This window comes from Oryzias latipes, chromosome 21, assembly GCF_053564925.1.
Source record: "Oryzias latipes strain Hd-rR chromosome 21, Olatipes_Hd-rR_3.1".
Lineage (NCBI taxonomy): Eukaryota > Metazoa > Chordata > Actinopteri > Beloniformes > Adrianichthyidae > Oryzias > Oryzias latipes.
Genome location: NC_136257.1, coordinates 1,755,249 through 1,771,495, shown reverse-complemented (window position 1 = coordinate 1,771,495; position 16,247 = coordinate 1,755,249). Strand labels below are relative to the sequence as shown.

At 44.5% G+C, this 16,247-nt stretch overlaps 1 protein-coding gene across 2 annotated transcripts in view; it reads right to left on the bottom strand.

Moving 5' to 3' along the window:
- mylkb (myosin light chain kinase b) overlaps window positions 1-16,247 on the bottom strand; it is a 32,289-nt gene that overhangs the window by 7,003 nt on the left and 9,039 nt on the right. For both annotated transcript variants that reach the window (XM_004086895.5, XM_078939056.1), the window contains 13 exons: window positions 12,868-12,927; window positions 7,016-7,063; window positions 6,244-6,371; window positions 5,526-5,682; window positions 4,568-4,758; window positions 4,375-4,486; window positions 3,897-3,935; window positions 3,726-3,816; window positions 3,443-3,646; window positions 2,645-2,862; window positions 2,206-2,329; window positions 770-922; window positions 458-581 (listed from right to left, as the gene is read on the bottom strand). In XM_004086895.5, the coding sequence (XP_004086943.1) occupies window positions 458-581; window positions 770-922; window positions 2,206-2,329; window positions 2,645-2,862; window positions 3,443-3,646; window positions 3,726-3,816; window positions 3,897-3,935; window positions 4,375-4,486; window positions 4,568-4,758; window positions 5,526-5,682; window positions 6,244-6,371; window positions 7,016-7,063; window positions 12,868-12,927 (1,649 nt within the window). The remainder of the gene's footprint in view (window positions 1-457; window positions 582-769; window positions 923-2,205; window positions 2,330-2,644; window positions 2,863-3,442; window positions 3,647-3,725; window positions 3,817-3,896; window positions 3,936-4,374; window positions 4,487-4,567; window positions 4,759-5,525; window positions 5,683-6,243; window positions 6,372-7,015; window positions 7,064-12,867; window positions 12,928-16,247) is intronic.

Sequence of the window (16,247 nt, the reverse complement as noted above, 5' to 3'; positions counted from 1 at the left end):
TCTGCTCCAGACCAAACATCTTGGTTTTCAGTATTTACTTGTCGATGATTGTTGCCTTCGTTTTACCTAAGCCTTAGGCAGCTCGCTGCTTGTGCCTGTCTGGACTGAATTTGTGAATTATGTTATTTTTCATACCTTTTTTTTTTAAATAGGCTGAGAAATGTATTCTAATTGTTTTATATTCAACGCCTTTAAAAGCTTAAAGAAACATGTAGGAACCCTGTCCCTCATTTTTAAAGCCTGGGGTTTGTCTTTAACATTTAGCAGCCACTATGGTTTTTAAGTCTTTTTACATAGTTTGTAGAATAAATGTGTCGCTGAGTTTTGTCAAAAGTCCCTGCAGAGTACCCACATCTGCATTTCCAGAAGCTCGACTTGATTTATCAGAAGAAAGTACAAGTTGTTGTTCATCTGCTAAAGCTAACAGGAGTGTAGCTCACGCCTTCAAGTTGCTTACCTGCCATTTCCTCCTCAAGATGTACTTTTTCATCCGCTCCTTGGAGAGCTTCTTGGCTTTCATGGTGTTGGTGTCCTGCTTCAGCCAGGGGTGTTCAAAGCACTGAGCGCAGGTCAGCCGAGCCCTGTGTGTTCAGGAGTCCCAGTGCTTAATGCCATACTAAGAACTACTTCTGAATATAACCACCACCAGTGAAGAGACCCTCCAGTAATGACCCCATTACATTTCTGAGAGGAATAACTGGACTCAAAACATTTTATCACCTGATGTTTTTGTAATAAAGAGAACAGACAAGATGAAGCTTTTCCCTACCTCATGTCTTTTTTTAGCAGGTTTGTGATGAAGTCTTTGGCATTTTCTGAGATTTCATCGAATGCTTCATCCTCAAAGTCCCATGAGGCCGAGGTGACGTTGGACAGGGTCTCATTGTCACTGTCACCCATGAAAGGAGACAACCCGCTTAAACTGGAAAGACAAACATGGGCCACATTCATTTGAACTGTTGCTACAGACAATTGAGACACAGGGCTGGCGGCCATCTTCAATGGAAAAAACCTTACAAGCAGGCTGCTGTTAGTCCTTAGAGTAGACTTAGACCGCTTACTGTGCACTAAAAAAGCTGTCAGATCACAACTGAGAACAGCATTACACGTCCTGATATAAAAACTAAATCATAAACACGTACAGGAAAGTAGGGAAACGACAGTTGGGCCTGCCTTCATGCACAGTCTAGGCTCTGAAACCCAACTCAAGACTTCAGTACAGACTGCCAACAATAAAGTAAGCCTCTTAGGCACAACCTACGGCCTTCAGCCTCTCTGACCATCACCGGGACATTCATACACATTCACACACCAGTGGAGCCACGCTGGAGGCAAGGAGGGGAAGGACACAATGATGGTTGGCTGGGGAGGGGGTCGAACCGACCTGCTCAACCACCTGAGCCACTGCCGCCCGTTTTCCACATTGATTAAGCTCCAAAGCACTTTACAGTTCCATTCACACATGCACACACGGTCACACACTGGAGTTTTCTCTGTAACGTGTCTAGGTTCCCCCTTAGAGATAATGGGAAGAACTGAGTCACCCACATCCTCCCTGGTCCTCCACATCTAGTGAAGCCAATTGAGGGGCTTGGGTCCCCCTTGATGCCTCTTGATTGCTGCCCTGGCAAACCATTCCAGGCATATCCCACCAGGGGAAGGGGAAGGCCCACGATATCCTGGTCTTGGTTGATCCAGAAGCACACTGGGGTTTCTCAAACAGAACTGGAGGACGATTCTGTGGAGGAGGTCTAGGAAACTCTGCTTAGACTCCAAACGTGGCAGCGTTCATTCATCTTCTAATCTGTTTGTTCCTTTTCGGGGTCACGGCCACTTGCAGGCCAAGCCTGGATAGGTCGCCAGTCTGTTGCAGGGCCACAATCACACACCCATGCAACAGACAGACACTCACACTCACGGACTATTTATGTGATTTATTTGATTGATTTTTGGATGGTGGAAGGAAGCCGGATTCCCCACACATGCACGAGGAGAACATGCAAACCACACACATAAATTGCTGTTCTGTTTCTGTCCCTCACCCTGGACTTGCTGTGAGGTAAGAGCGCAAACCACTGCACCACCTGCAGCATTCACACGTAGAGATTACCAGTTAATGGCTTAAATCCTCCTCAGAGTGTAGTGTAAACTGAGCCACATCTAAACCAACGCAAAGGTTCACCGTCGGAGCTTCTTTGTACTTACAGGATGTAACAGATGACTCCTATGCTCCACATGTCAGTGGGGTAACTGATGGCTTCATAGTTGATCACTTCTGGAGCCACAAACTCTGGAGTTCCAAACAAAACCTTCAAGGTTCCAGCGTTTTCTAGCAAAAAGGAAACATCACATGGTGATGGATCCTAACAGGAAGTTAGGTAAAGGTGTTCTTGTCCTGGTTTGTGTTGACTGGTAGCTAAGCGGTAGTTGCTGTTTTGTTGGAAATGGCTGTGAAAACTTGTGAAAATGTGGATCAATGAGGCCTGATATACATATATACAAAGTCAAATGTTTGATTAGTTTATGTAGTTTCTGACTGTTTTCTTTTAGCTTTACATAAACCACATTTCTGACACAGCAGTCTTTTACTCTCATGCCTCCACATGACAGTGACACACAGTTTGGGATTTGTGTGGTTACTTACCTAGTCGTCTGGCGAGGCCAAAATCTATCAGTTTGATTTTGCTGCCGGTCTTATTGATGCACATGATGTTCTCTGGTTTGAGGTCGAGGTGAACGATGCCTTGCTTGTGGATGAAGTTGACACCATCAATGATCTGGAGCATGTATTTGATCACCTCTCTCTCAGTCAGCTCAAAGTCCTCGTCGATAATCCGCTCAAAAAGCTCACCGCCTGAGATCCTGCAAACACCAAGAAGACTCCTAACTGTCAAGACAAAGACCGAATCCAAAACTAAGCTCCTATTTTTGACTGCAAGGCAAACATTTAACAAAACATTTATTAGTTTATAAGCTCTGTGTGGTTTGCCAGGTGCAAAATTCCAAAAGAGAATACGTGTTTTTTTTGTATCTCTTTCACGGCAGATGTCACATTGGAGGAAAACAGACAACGACCAGTTTCTGTCTCGATGCTAAAGCTGTAAGTTATTGTGCTTAAAGCTCAGCTAACTACTGTAAACTCTTCTCTCAGTCCAATTGGTAATATTTCAGCATACATTTGTTTTTCCATTTGTGGGACTTGTTTACCAGAGTATAGCTACAACTGTGTACTTCCTTCCACTCACAAATACTAATCTGTGCTCAATCAGAAATGGCCGCTCTTGAGTTTCTTTCATGGTTGAGCAGAAGATTAGTCTCCAGTGTTCTTCTAGATTTTAAGGGCTGTGGCTAAATGTTCGACCAGCAGAAGTGTGTCTAACTGATTTCAGTTGTTTGTTTCAGTCAGCTACGCATTTATGCTGCAGGTTAGAGGAACACCTACATCTCCAGGACCATGACCATGTCTGACTTGCCCTCAAAAGCATCCACACATTGGACCAGTTTGGGGTGATGGAGGCTGTTCATGATGCTGATCTCCTGCCGGACATTTTCCTTCTCCTTTGCTGAGTACGCCTTGATGAATTTTCCTGCCCAAACCTTCTTTGTGGCTTTCTCCACCAGCTTGAAGACCTGACCAAACTTCCCCCTGCAAAGAAATACACCAGACTTTAGCAAACGGTCATCCAGCTGCACTTCAGCTGATGTAAAAGTGGGCGGGGCCTTACGTCCCCAATCGTTCCTCCACGTCGTACAGCTCTTTCACTTTCATGTCAGTTCGAATGTTCACATCTCTGTATTCAGGCTCTTTTTCCAAGTCTGACAAACAAATAAAGAAACCCACTAACATGTTTCTGTTGTTTGTGGAAATGTTATTTTCTTAGGATGCTGACTTGTACCTTCATCGTCCTCCTCTGCCTCAGCCTCCTCCTGGTTTTCTGAAGAAAGAAGCAAATAGTAACGTTGCATCTCAGTCTCACTGTGGGAATTGGTGCCTTTGGCTCAAATCTCTTGGTTTGGTTTCTTTAGAATTTTGTTGTCATTTTTATTAATTTTGTTTTTTAAGGTTTAGTTCCCATTAGTTTTCTTTGAGGTTTTTTTTTCCACAGACATTTGGTTCATTTTTTAGTGGCAGCACGAGGCGGTTCTAACCCGATCCTTTTCTAAAGCCAGAAACCTTAAAGGAGATTTAGAAAATACACTGGTCTCATCATCATGAGCAGCCGTTAAATGACCATCAGATACCTGAACAAACCTAAAGCACATTAGAGGATATCCAGTTTTCTCAACAATACGCTGTTTGAGCAGTCAACAGAAGACAGTTTGACATCACTTAACACCAAAAGTGACTGAAATCACTTCATCCAGTTTCATCACCTTCATCTTCCAGCCTAACAGTCACAGGTTCCGACTCGACGCTCGGCTCTCCGATGCCGTAGATGTTTTGCGCCCGGACACGGAACTTGTACTGACGATCTGGAAGAAGGTTCTGGACACAAAGGCACCGGTTAAACCCTTCAGTGGAGAGTGTGCAGTGGTTTCAGGACAGCGATGGTGGGCACACACACACTTGCACATTGTAGGATGTGCTGTTGCAGGACACCAACTGTTTCCACTGCGGCTCTGCAGAATCCCAGATCTCTAAGTGGTAGGACTGCACGGCACTGCCTCCATCGTAGGTTGGCCCGTACCATGACAGTGTCAGGCTGGACCGCCGGATGTCTGAGGCGGCAGGGACTTTTGCTGGTGGGTCAGGCTTATCTGAAGAGGAGGGGGGAACATCAAAAAAGTCATTTTTTGCTCTTAACTAATAGATTCTTACATTTCTTTTATTTTTCGATAAAAGCCGTCACAAACGTTACAGCATTCCAAACGGGGACAAGTTTTCTGATTGAGTTCCTAAAACAACCACAATTTCGGCATCAAAAAACTTTATCTTCTGCAAGTCAAAATTTTCCACGTCCACAGTACAGACTGCTTAGAAGACACGTTAAATCCACATGTTTGTGCTGTAGTGGGACTTCATCATAACTTTGACCTCCAGCCTTTCTCAGAAGCACCAGAGTCCAACCATCACACGCCACATTCAAAGAGAAGGTGCTGAGCCATCCTAAGTGTCCAAAGCCCGGCCCACATTCTATCTACCGGCCACAGGCTCCTGCATAAAACTAATCATAAGCATTTTCTGAAAGCTGTGTACGACATCTTGATTGTGATTGGCTAATGTCGCCTAAGCCTTGTAAACCTGCAGCCACACTGTCACCAGATGCTTCTGTGACACTTTCTTACTCATTTCTAAAATGTCAACTGTTAAAGAAAAAGAAAAGTTGACAATGAGAGCCGCCACTACCAGGATGAGAGGAATTATTTTACCCACAGACCCTGATAAGAATGTTTTTGCTGATCTGATCTGATAGTCATATGTCGACTGCAGTTTTCTTTCTTTTTCTTTGATTGAACTCGTGTTTAATTTCAGATGCAGCAGCACTCTGTATGTTTTGGTTTGTGTAGCTGCAGGTGTTTCTCACCCACTATGGTGAGGTTGAGGGCGGCCTGTCGCATCCCAAAGCCGTTCTTCAGCTCCACGGAGTAGCAGCCGCAGTGCTCCTGCTGGCCGCTGCTGATGGTCAGCGTGCTGCTGCTGTCTGTGCTCTCCACGGAAATGTCAGACGAACTGTCCAGGATCTGAAGCACAGACCAACACAGGAGAGAGACATCAGCGGGAGGCGCAGCCCGCACTCATGCATGTCTCAGGACGCTATTTTACATTTGCATATAGGATTGTGACAGAACCTCTTTTTGATACTGACTGGGAATCAAAGACACATGAGATCAGTCTGAACCGACCCCTGACCTTTACTCAGCACTGCAGGAATATTTCACCGGCTTCAAAAGTTCTAAATCCTCAATCAGAATTAGGTTTGGATTAGAACTCAATTAAACCGGGATTGGGGCGTTGTTCTGAAGTTAAGATAAAAGTATCAGTGATGATAGTAATGATAGTAATCATAAGGATTCAAAGCTATTAAAACATTTCTTGGTAATAAAAAAGTTCTATCATGTCAATGGAAAGAGTAGTGTGTGTGTGCATGTGAGTGTGTGTGCATGTGAGTGTGTGTGCATGTGAGTGTGTGTGCATGGCCAAGTATGCATTCTGCACTTATGTGCATATGTGTGTCTGTCTCTGTCTGTGTGCACACGTGTTGTATCAGTGTGCATGTGTGTGGGAGGGCGGCAGGATCTCACTGGTTTTCTGAACTTCAGCCAGGTGCATGTGATGGGCGGAGCTCCAGAGAACTTGCACAGAATCTCCACCTTCTGTCCAGCCAGGATCTTCATGTCCTCTGGAAAATGCAGGATCTGAGGAGGCAGAGCTGACACACACACACCGACGCACGCCTGTTATCCATCAACGGCGCTCTGACAGCAATGTTCAACCTGATCACTGTGATGATGAATCCAACGGCGTGGGAACAGGTGGAGCCATGAAAACGCCACAGAGGCTGTGATCTAAAGATCTCCTAGAACGTGATTCAAACGGGTTTCACTTAATGTGTAATAAACCAGTAATATGGATAAAAAATGTGAGCAAAGTCCTGAACAAAGCTTCTCGTGGTTTCTGACGGTGTGCTGTGATCTCTGCTGTCCAGTGAGCGAAAATAACAGAAACAAGATGATCTGATCAACATAAAAATATTGATCTGGACCTCGTGTTCCATCATGGTTATGCTTTTTGACATGTCTCGTTTTTGATTGGACTGGATTCTTCTCCCACCACCAAACCACATTTTGAACACAACTAACTATGAAGAGAAGAATTGACTCTAAGCACTTTATCTCTGTTTGTAGAGGAACATCAAAGTCTGTGAGAACCAATCCAGCATTTAGATTAAACAGACGTTGACAGAAAAAACAGCACATCTGCCGTCTGGTCCTATGGGGCTTCAGTGTAATCTTCCTTTCAAAGGAGCGGGGCAGATGTAAATCCTGACAGATTCAGGATGCAGGTGGGTGTCACCTTGTTTGGGCGGAGTCTTTGCCGTAGGCTTCTTTATTCTGGCCTCACCTGGTGGAAAGACAGAAACAGCAGAGTCAGACGCCTGAATCTAGAGACGTGCTCAACAGCTTTAGCAGCAAACCAAATGGGAATGAGGTCCTCTGAAACGTCTGCAAATGCTTCAAGCGCTTGTTCTAACCATCCAACAAAGCCCTTCAAAACTTCTTTGAGGACAAGCAGGAAGCTTTTAGGAAAATGAATCACAGACGTTTTTGAAGATCTCCAATATTTCCTTTGCTATATCCGCAGATATTTTACTGTATCAGTGGGAAAAGATGTCTTTCCCTCCTCAGAACTTCTAAAACCTTAAAAGTTCATTTGGTAATATGTTGTTTTAAATAAATTACGTTTTAAGAATTTTCTAATTGCTTCGCCTTTGAAGCCTGTCCTGTGCTTTAATCCAAATCCCAGTTACCCAGCATTAAACACAGAGGCTAAGTGGGAACTCGTACTGGGATTCATGTAAACTATACCCTCCTAACTGGATCATTTTGAGACATTCAGGTGCTGAAGCCCTCTATGAGTGCTTTCCAGAGAGAAACAGCAACCAGGATGGGAGCAAGACCGCTGTGCCTGATGCCCAAATATGGAGAATCTTTCAAAAGTATCTCCAGCAGGAAATGGTTTTTGTGCTTTTTCTCTACAGATTCTCCCAAAGTTCTCAGTAAAGGTTTAATAGTGTCTTTTCTTCTGCATCTTTAAACTGTTGACCGGGTTCACGGTGATAACGCTGAAGCCTTATTTGTGGCACCTTCCTCAGGAGTCAGCACCGAGGCGGTTTGTAGGAGTCTACTCCTTCATCAAACCTTCCTCTGAGCTGTTTTTGGCCACCTCTGCAGACCATTTCAACCTTTCTGAGCATCCTCAGAAAGTACGTTCCTTACGAAGTCTCCAGCTTGTTCAGAATGCAGCAGCAAGATTGTTAGCAGGACCTAGCCAAAAAGAGACAGCATTGTCCTCAGTCAGTTGCATTCAACAGCTGCTACTCTCTGAAGCTTCTGCTGTGAGCCGAGGATTCTGGGTAAGTAAGAATGTGGGCTTTTCTTGATGTCTTTTCTGTTTTCGGTTTGAATGTTCTTCCCACTGTTTCAGTTCAGGGTCAAACAGACGACGCTGTTTCAGAATGCAGACCTTCCCATTTATGGAGAGATATGTGTGTATAGAAAAACTGAAGCTGGAGGTTTACAGGTGGAGCCGTTGGGTGAAGGGACAGAGATTTTTAAACGGCTGCTCCACAAAACATCCTAGAAGATGTTTTAAAATTCCATAGTTCTTTGTCAGATTTTTAAACCTTTTGCTAAGACTCAGTTTGTGTTAACTAAAACTAAACTGATTAAACAAACCTTACAATTGGCAACGATCCTGCTATGAGGAGCGCCGTTTCCCACATTTGTAAAGAAGGGCTCATTCTGCGAATGCCTTTCACCCTAACAAGACCTTACCATCTCCAACAAGAGGAGAGTCTTAAAAGGAGAGTTTCCTCTCAGGGCTCTTCCACACTTCTCATCTGTGCAGCAAAGCAAAACAAAGTCTCACTGAGCAGGCCAAGTCCAAAACCAGGCCTTAAATGGAAGAGAGGGAGAGAAGCCCCTTCCGTCCTGCCTTACTGCTGTCAAAACCTCTGCACAGAGGGATCATTGTGGAGCTTTTCTCTGAAAAATGGGAACAAATAATGCAAAGCTCTTTACACTTACAAGTCACTGAGAAGAGAAGGTATTGTACTGAAGCATTCAGGTCAGAATTAACTGCTACGCTGTGAGCTTAAGATTTAACATGAAGACTTTGTCTTGAAATCTTTGGGTTTGGCTCCTGACCACATCAGACCTCTTCTGCTCTTCTGCCTCAAATGATTAAAAGATGCAAAAGACGAACAGAATTCAGAACATCATGGAGTTTTGACTCATCATTTATGAATGCTTCTTACACTGGGCTACGTCTCTTGTACTGATTGATTTTATATTAAACTTTGGTTGATTTTGAAATTATTATTGCAAAGCAGGTTTATGTTTGGAACAGTAGTAAATATGTAAATAAAGTTCATATCTTCATGGAACGAATGGCAGAGCTCAAACTGAGACAAAGGTATCAACATTGTCAAACTTACTCTAACCTCTGATTGGACAGCTGGGTAATATACTGTTGATCTCCACTGGAAAAGCACAGCTTTTGTGTTGTACAGAGCTGAAGGTTGAGCAGACCCTGACACTTCTGCCTCATTTCCACTAAGCCACACGGTACAGTCCAGTCTAGTATTTTGAGCGTTTCCATTATGAAATGGACCCATTAGGCCGGACAGAATCATACCATTTTTGGGCCCCTGTTGGTTGTAGGTCCATAAAAAAATGGAACAGACTGGTTGGGGCGGAGCTACTGTTGAAACCTGTAGATTGGCTGAAGGTCAATCAATCAAGGCATTCCTCTTTGCCGCCTGCAGTTTTCTCTCAAACATTAAATGCTTTGTCTATATGAAGAACCAAAAGCCAAGTGGCAAAAATGAGCTGCTGGATGACCGCCCGTGTTATGGTCGTTAGCTTCACCCCCCATGCACCATGGACCATTCTAAACCGTACCGGGCCGTACCATACTGCTCAGAGGAAACAATACTTTAGTGTTTTGTTTTCCTCTGTCCAAACAATATAATCTCCACACTTGACTCAGCTTTGGAAGTACCAAATACTGTCGTTTCCTCAAAGGACCACTGCAACCAAGATTCAAAAGGGGACCGTTTCCAAGTTTTTTCTCCATTAAGCTCCAAAGTTTGACTCCCAAGAAAAAAAAAATCTGATTTTACACCAAAAGTATTTTTATCTATAATCTGGCTTTCAATAGTTTGTGGCTTTCTACCCTTTTTGTGACACCTGTGTCCCTTTTTCATGTCTGTTTTCATTCATTAGAGCTGAAGTTTGTGCATCAGATAGGAAGATCCATGGGTGGGCCTGACAAAACTCTATTTGTCCCACCCGTTTACCCATTTTCAGATCCTAATAGGGGAGGGGAATCACTGTGCTAGTCCTTCAAAAAGCTTCATTTTTGCCCTCCAGAATTCTACAGTTCAGTGTTTGTCATTAGAGGTGAAAGAGTGTCTGCTCTGAGAAGGTTAGGTTCAAAAACATGCTCAGATCACAGCAAAGACCCTAACATTGGGACTCAGTGCCTCTCTGCTTAACACTCAGCATTACCGAGTTAAAACGGAGGGTTCCACCACCAAGAAGGCTCCCAAATATGGCTTTGACTGTATCTTAGCCACACCCAGGGGAACAATAACGGTTTGGATTTATCTGCTTTTCCAGACGCTCAAAGTTCTTCCAATGTGTCCGTTATTCATTCATACTTGGTGATGGTAGCTACTGATGTAGCCACAGCTGCCCCAGCTGTGGCTACATCAGTAGCTACCATCACCTGGGGCAGAATGACAGAGGCGTGGCTGCCAGTATACAGCTCCTCTGACCATCACTGGGACATTCAGACACATTCAGACACCAGTGGAGCCACACTGGAGACAGGGGGGGTCAAGTGTCCTGTCCAAGGACACAATAGTTGGAGATAGTGGGGATCAAACTGCCGACCCTTGATAGATGGCCGACCTCTTGTGCTCTGGTTTTGCCAAATGTTCCCCCTCCCACAAAGACTTCTTGTCTGCTGGATTCAGTGAATTGGATTTGATTCTGTTTGCCAGCAGGTCAACCCAAAGTCTGTGAATATGTTAAGTGCAGCAGAATTCAATGCTGCTTCTGGGCTGCGTCACCAAAAGCCTTAGTCACAACTGCCCCTGCAGGTGGATACGGGCTGTTTGCCGGCAAAAAAAGGGTAAATCCACACAGACCAAGACCCTCCACGGACACGGACAACCCACAAACCCACAGGTCAACCCCCGTCCGGGTGCATGGGACTAGAGCATCAGAGAACTTATGTGTTCAGGATGACCCTAGTCAACAGCCAACGTAGGTCAACCTATTGTCAACAGACAACAGAACATTTTTTATATCTGCCTGCACTTTGACTCCCAAATGTCTCACAAAAAACACAAAAACCAAAAGATGCAGTTCCTGAAATAATCCAACCAGAAGGAGGAAATAACTTCCCTGGTAAAAAAAAACTAAAATGTTGATTTCACACCCAGAATAATATGTGTACACTCCAGTTCTATAGATCTATCAGATGTGGGCATGAATGCTTGATGGGGGGGGGGGGTGGATCCATTGGCAGACTCAGCAAAACTCTGACTTTGGTGTTAAGGTGGGGGGAGTAAACTCCAGTTAACATGCCCCCCCCACTTCAGGCAGTATTTTCACTGTTCAGAATCCATAAGTCCACGGATACAAGTCTATGATTTAGGCAAAGACAAGAAAGGGGGGGGGGCTAGTTTTTAAAAAAGGTTTTCTGAACATTTCAAAAAGTAATAATAGCTTCAGATGAACATTAGGAAGCCTCAAAACTGCAGGCAATACTGTATGAAATCTGAAAATAGCAGCCAGTCATGATGCAGATGATTCTGTCTAATGTTTTATTCTGAAGCTTTTTGCAAACCTGTAATGATAAGAAGCTGTTCTGTCTGAGGTCCTTTGGTGTGTGTAGGTCACTACTCGGGACCTTTTATGTAACTGTGGCTGCATCAGTAACTTTCTGCTGGAGTGGTGGGAATACAGAAGAAACGGGACAAGCTGGTCCGTCCTGGGCTGTCCCCTGGACTCAGTGGACTCTGTAGGTGAGAGGAGGATGCTGACCAAGCTGTCCAGCATCCGGAACAGCCCCTCCCACCGTCTGTGTGAGACGGTGAGGACCATGAGGAGCTCGTTCAGCCGCCGACTGCTGCACCCCCAGTGCAAAGAGGAACAATACGGTATAGGACTGCTGACACTGCTGCTGTATTTACTTATTTACTTATGATGTGTACTTTAACTAGGATTGTAGGCGACCCCTCTCATCCAGGACATAATCTCTTTCGGCCCCTCCCCTCTGGCAAGAGGCTCCGGTCCATCAAGACCAGGACCTCGCGCCACAAGAACAGCTTCTTCCCCACTGCAGTCAGCCTGTTGAACAGTACCCCAACTCCCCCCAGCTGACCCCCCACCAAAGGACTATCGCTGCTACTTACAGGCCCCACCATCCCAGCCCACCTGTGCTCCCACCTCACTCAACTGTATATAGTGTGTTGTTGTGTCGACTTAATTTTTTTTATTTTTTTTATTTTTTACTTATTCTTAAATGCACCATACACCAAGAGAAATTCCTCGTTTTGTAAAGTGCGCTCTACTGAACCTGGCAATAAAACCTTTTCTGATTCTGATTCTGATTCTGAACTACCATTTTTTACTTGTACTTTTGTCTTTTCTCTTGCTAGTTGTTACATTTCTTGTTTGGCTGCTGAAACAACTCCATTTCCCTCCAAGGATCAATAAAGTCTTATCTAATCTTATCTTATCTTATCTTTCGACTCATCACTTTTTACTATTATAAAGGAGAAAAACTTGTGAATAACAGAAAAATGTTAGCCATAAAAGGGGTTGTTGCTGCTGCAAATTGCTTGAAACTAAAACAGGGCTGATGGGAAACATGATCTTAATGTGCAGATGAGGCTGAAGTTTATGGTGATGGAGGAAGAAATAATAATGTGGCAGTGATGTACGAACTGATGCCTCCAAAGATACACAGAGATACTTTAAAATAGATCCCAGCAGCCCGTGTCTGTGTGTGCGTGTGTGTGTACGTGCATGCTCCTGTATGCATGTGTGTGTGTGGGAACCAGTTTTCCAGCCTGTAGCTCCTTATTGGGACAAAAGAAAAGGCAGCTGCTGCATATTTTGGAAACTCACTCTCTGAGGTTGGAGTCGCCTTCTTGGACTTCTTGTCCACAGGAGAGTTTTCTGCTGGGTCTGTAGGAGGACGCACACATACACAAACACACATGAGCACACACACACACACACACACACACACAAAGAGGAAGATAAAATAAGAGCAGAGATCAGTACATGGAGGATGAATAGTTTTCCCAGTTTGCTTTAATAACCATGTGTTTGAGTGTTCTGCATCTCACAACTAATGTGGAAATATCTGTGCAGTGCGACTGACACTAAACTCCACCTGTGTCTCCACTGGACTTCAGGTGCAGTGATTTCTAAAAGTTGGGGATGTTTGCTTCTTTGCTTTTTTTGACTAAAGCTTGTCAGTGACGTCCTCTGCAGCTTCTCTAGAAGTCTGAAAGACTGAATCCTAAGAAAGTTTAACAAAATGCAAAATAAAGACTGCCTTACTTTCTGTCTTGCTAGATTAATAATCTCATCAAGAAGGTTTTTCAACAGCAAAGTCTAGAGGACAGGATGTGTGGTGGGGCTAAACATGGAGACGGTGGAGGTGGTGGCAGAGCAGAGGATGTTTTCCAAACTGGACTTCAGCCAGCGCCTTCGCTCTCTGCCATGCTCTACTGAACGGCTCAGGAAGTCCTCCGCACGAGTGCAATCAGACTATTCAATGCAGCTGGGAGGGGAGGGGAGGGGAGGGGAGGGGGCATGAGGAAGGGCCACTGAACAGTCTACTACTTTTACTACATTTATTACTTTCATACTTTGATTCTTTTTATCTTGTTTTTAGTGAGTTCAATTGACATTATTTTTATGCTTATAATGTTTTAATATCCTTTATGATCATCATATTTAATTTATTATGTCTTTTTGGAGTAATGGATGGATATGCAAGTGCCCTCGGGATTAATAAAGAACTCTATCTAAGTTTGAGAAAACATGTCTCAGTGGTTAGAATTTCCCTTTTTTAACCCTTGTGCTATCCTATGACCCCCCCCCCCCCCCCCCCCTTCCATTGAGGTGTTCTCCCTACCATGACAAAGGTGGATAAAGGTGGAAGGATTTCATGTAATCCATGGACACCAGTGAAGATCACAAATCATTGAAGAAAAAAGGTTCAGAGCACTGTCTAGTTCAGGGGTCGGGAACCTTTTTGACCAAGAGAGCCATAAACGCCACATATTTTTAAATGTAATTTTGAAAGAGCCATACAATAATGTAGCGTCCCTTTCCCACACTGAGGCACGGAGACTTAACCTCTTTTAAGGTTCTTTGTTCTGGTTACTGCAGACCCCTAACAAACGCCGTACAATTAATTCAGCAACTCCTTATTCTCGCCCGCCGAGACGAGACGAGACGAGAGCGCTTCTCTCAACTTTTTATTCCCCTGCTCCCGCTCCAGTCCTCCCATTTCCCTTATTCGGCCCATAGCTGAACCCCATTGGTCCAAACTCCCTAACAACAGGCTGAGCGACAGAACAAAAGGCCAATCAGATCACTGCTTGATCGATGCGTTCCATGAACTCCAGAACTTTTAACGAGGCCCAACAGCCAAGTTAAACTCAGTCCGCGACAATATGTTTAAAACTAAATATACAAGTGAATGTGTGCATTTGATGTAATTTTAACACTTTTAAAGTACAATAAGTCATCGTTATGCTGTTGCTAATAAATGATTCGTGGTAGTTTTGCTGATGGTCTTGTCCGGTTGATACGTGGTGAGTTTCTGCTTCATGCAGTCGTTGAGACTTTAAACGTGATCGTAGGTCTGAATGTTTTGTAGATGTGAGAAAGACTGATCACATGCAGACGCGGAGTTAAACACACACTTACACGCTGCAGTGAGTGACGGGCAGCGGGGTTTACGTTTTTGCCATCCCTGCGCGATTCACCTGCTGCCCCCCCCCCCCCCCCCCCCCCCTTCTCCCTCACACATCCTGTCCCCGCAACTGCACGCTCTTTCTCAGAGACGGGAGCGCGCCGTTTTAGGCACGGCAATTCACAGGTTTCCGGGTGGTACAAACTCTGTGAAATAATAGATAATAGTAAACTGATAGTTTTTTCTCCAAGCACCGCTACTACTCCGCGCCTCTGGCATCGCATCGCGCCCGAGAAGGACTGGTCTAATGAAAAAAAAAAAAAGTAAAATTAAGGATTTGTCTGCGAGCCACATGTGACCATCAAAAGAGCCATATATGGCTCGCGAGCCATAGGTTCCCGACCCCTGGTCTAGTGGGTCTAGATGACCCAACTCCCAATGTTAAAGTGCCTAGGATAGAACAAGGGTTACATAATAATTGTCGGTTAAACAGTTTCTCGCACAGATTTCCTGCAGGATTTGCTTCTTTAAAGAAAATAAGCCAATGGGGTAGAAATGTTGACTACATTTGAAGGGGCTGTGGTGCAGTGTGCAGCCAAGCTCCAGCAATGTTTTGTGAGTTTACAGAGTTGCTCAAATAAACAGTTTTTTCCATCCTTGTGACCTGTTATGCCCTGACAAGTGCGTCATGAGGCTAGTTTAGAAATACTGAATGAAAACTTCCCATTCAGGTCTTCCATTTCAGAGTCAATATTACAGCACTTCAGAGGAAAAAGTGGCTGTGTTCAAATGAACGTGGGGGTCCACCCTGACCAGGCTGCCAGTGTGTTGCAGGGTCAAACCCACACAAACGCGCCCACGTGTACACCTCACTGTGAGATGAGAGTGCTAACCACGACTCTACCATACAATATATTCTTCTTTTTGTCGCAGTAGTTGGTTTAGGGGCTGTCATCTGGACTTGTTTTTTTTTTTTTTAAAGTTAGAAGACGTTTCACCTCTTATCCAAAAGGCTTTGTCAATTAGCTGGTAAAAGAGCTGGTATATATGTGCTGATGGGGGAGGAGTCAGACCTGAAACTGGATAGTCTTGTCTACTTGGACTACATTGTTTTGGGTCGTTAAGAGTCCTTGGTCATTGCAGTTCTCTTTGCAGTCGATAGAGTACACAACATTACTCTGTTTGTAGCTAGGAAAACATGAACAGTATATAGGAGAAACCAAACAACCTCTACACAAGCGGCTTTACCAACATCGCAGAGCCAACCCAAGTGGACCTGAGTCTGCAGTGCGTCTCCACCTGGAGGCCACAAACCACTCGTTCCAGGACAGTGAAGTCCGAATTCTAGCCAGAGAGAAAGGATGGTTTGAGCGAGGAGTGAAAGAAGCCATCTTTGTCAAGAAGGATAAACCTTCTCTGAATAAGAATGATGGTCTATGGTTCATTCTTCCATCCATCTACGGCAGTGTTCTGAAACCCAAACAAACCGAACCAGTTCCACCTGGGTCGTTAACAGCTGAAAGGGATGACCAGGCTGGGGAGGGAATCACTGGCTCCCCAACCCCCAGCTAAG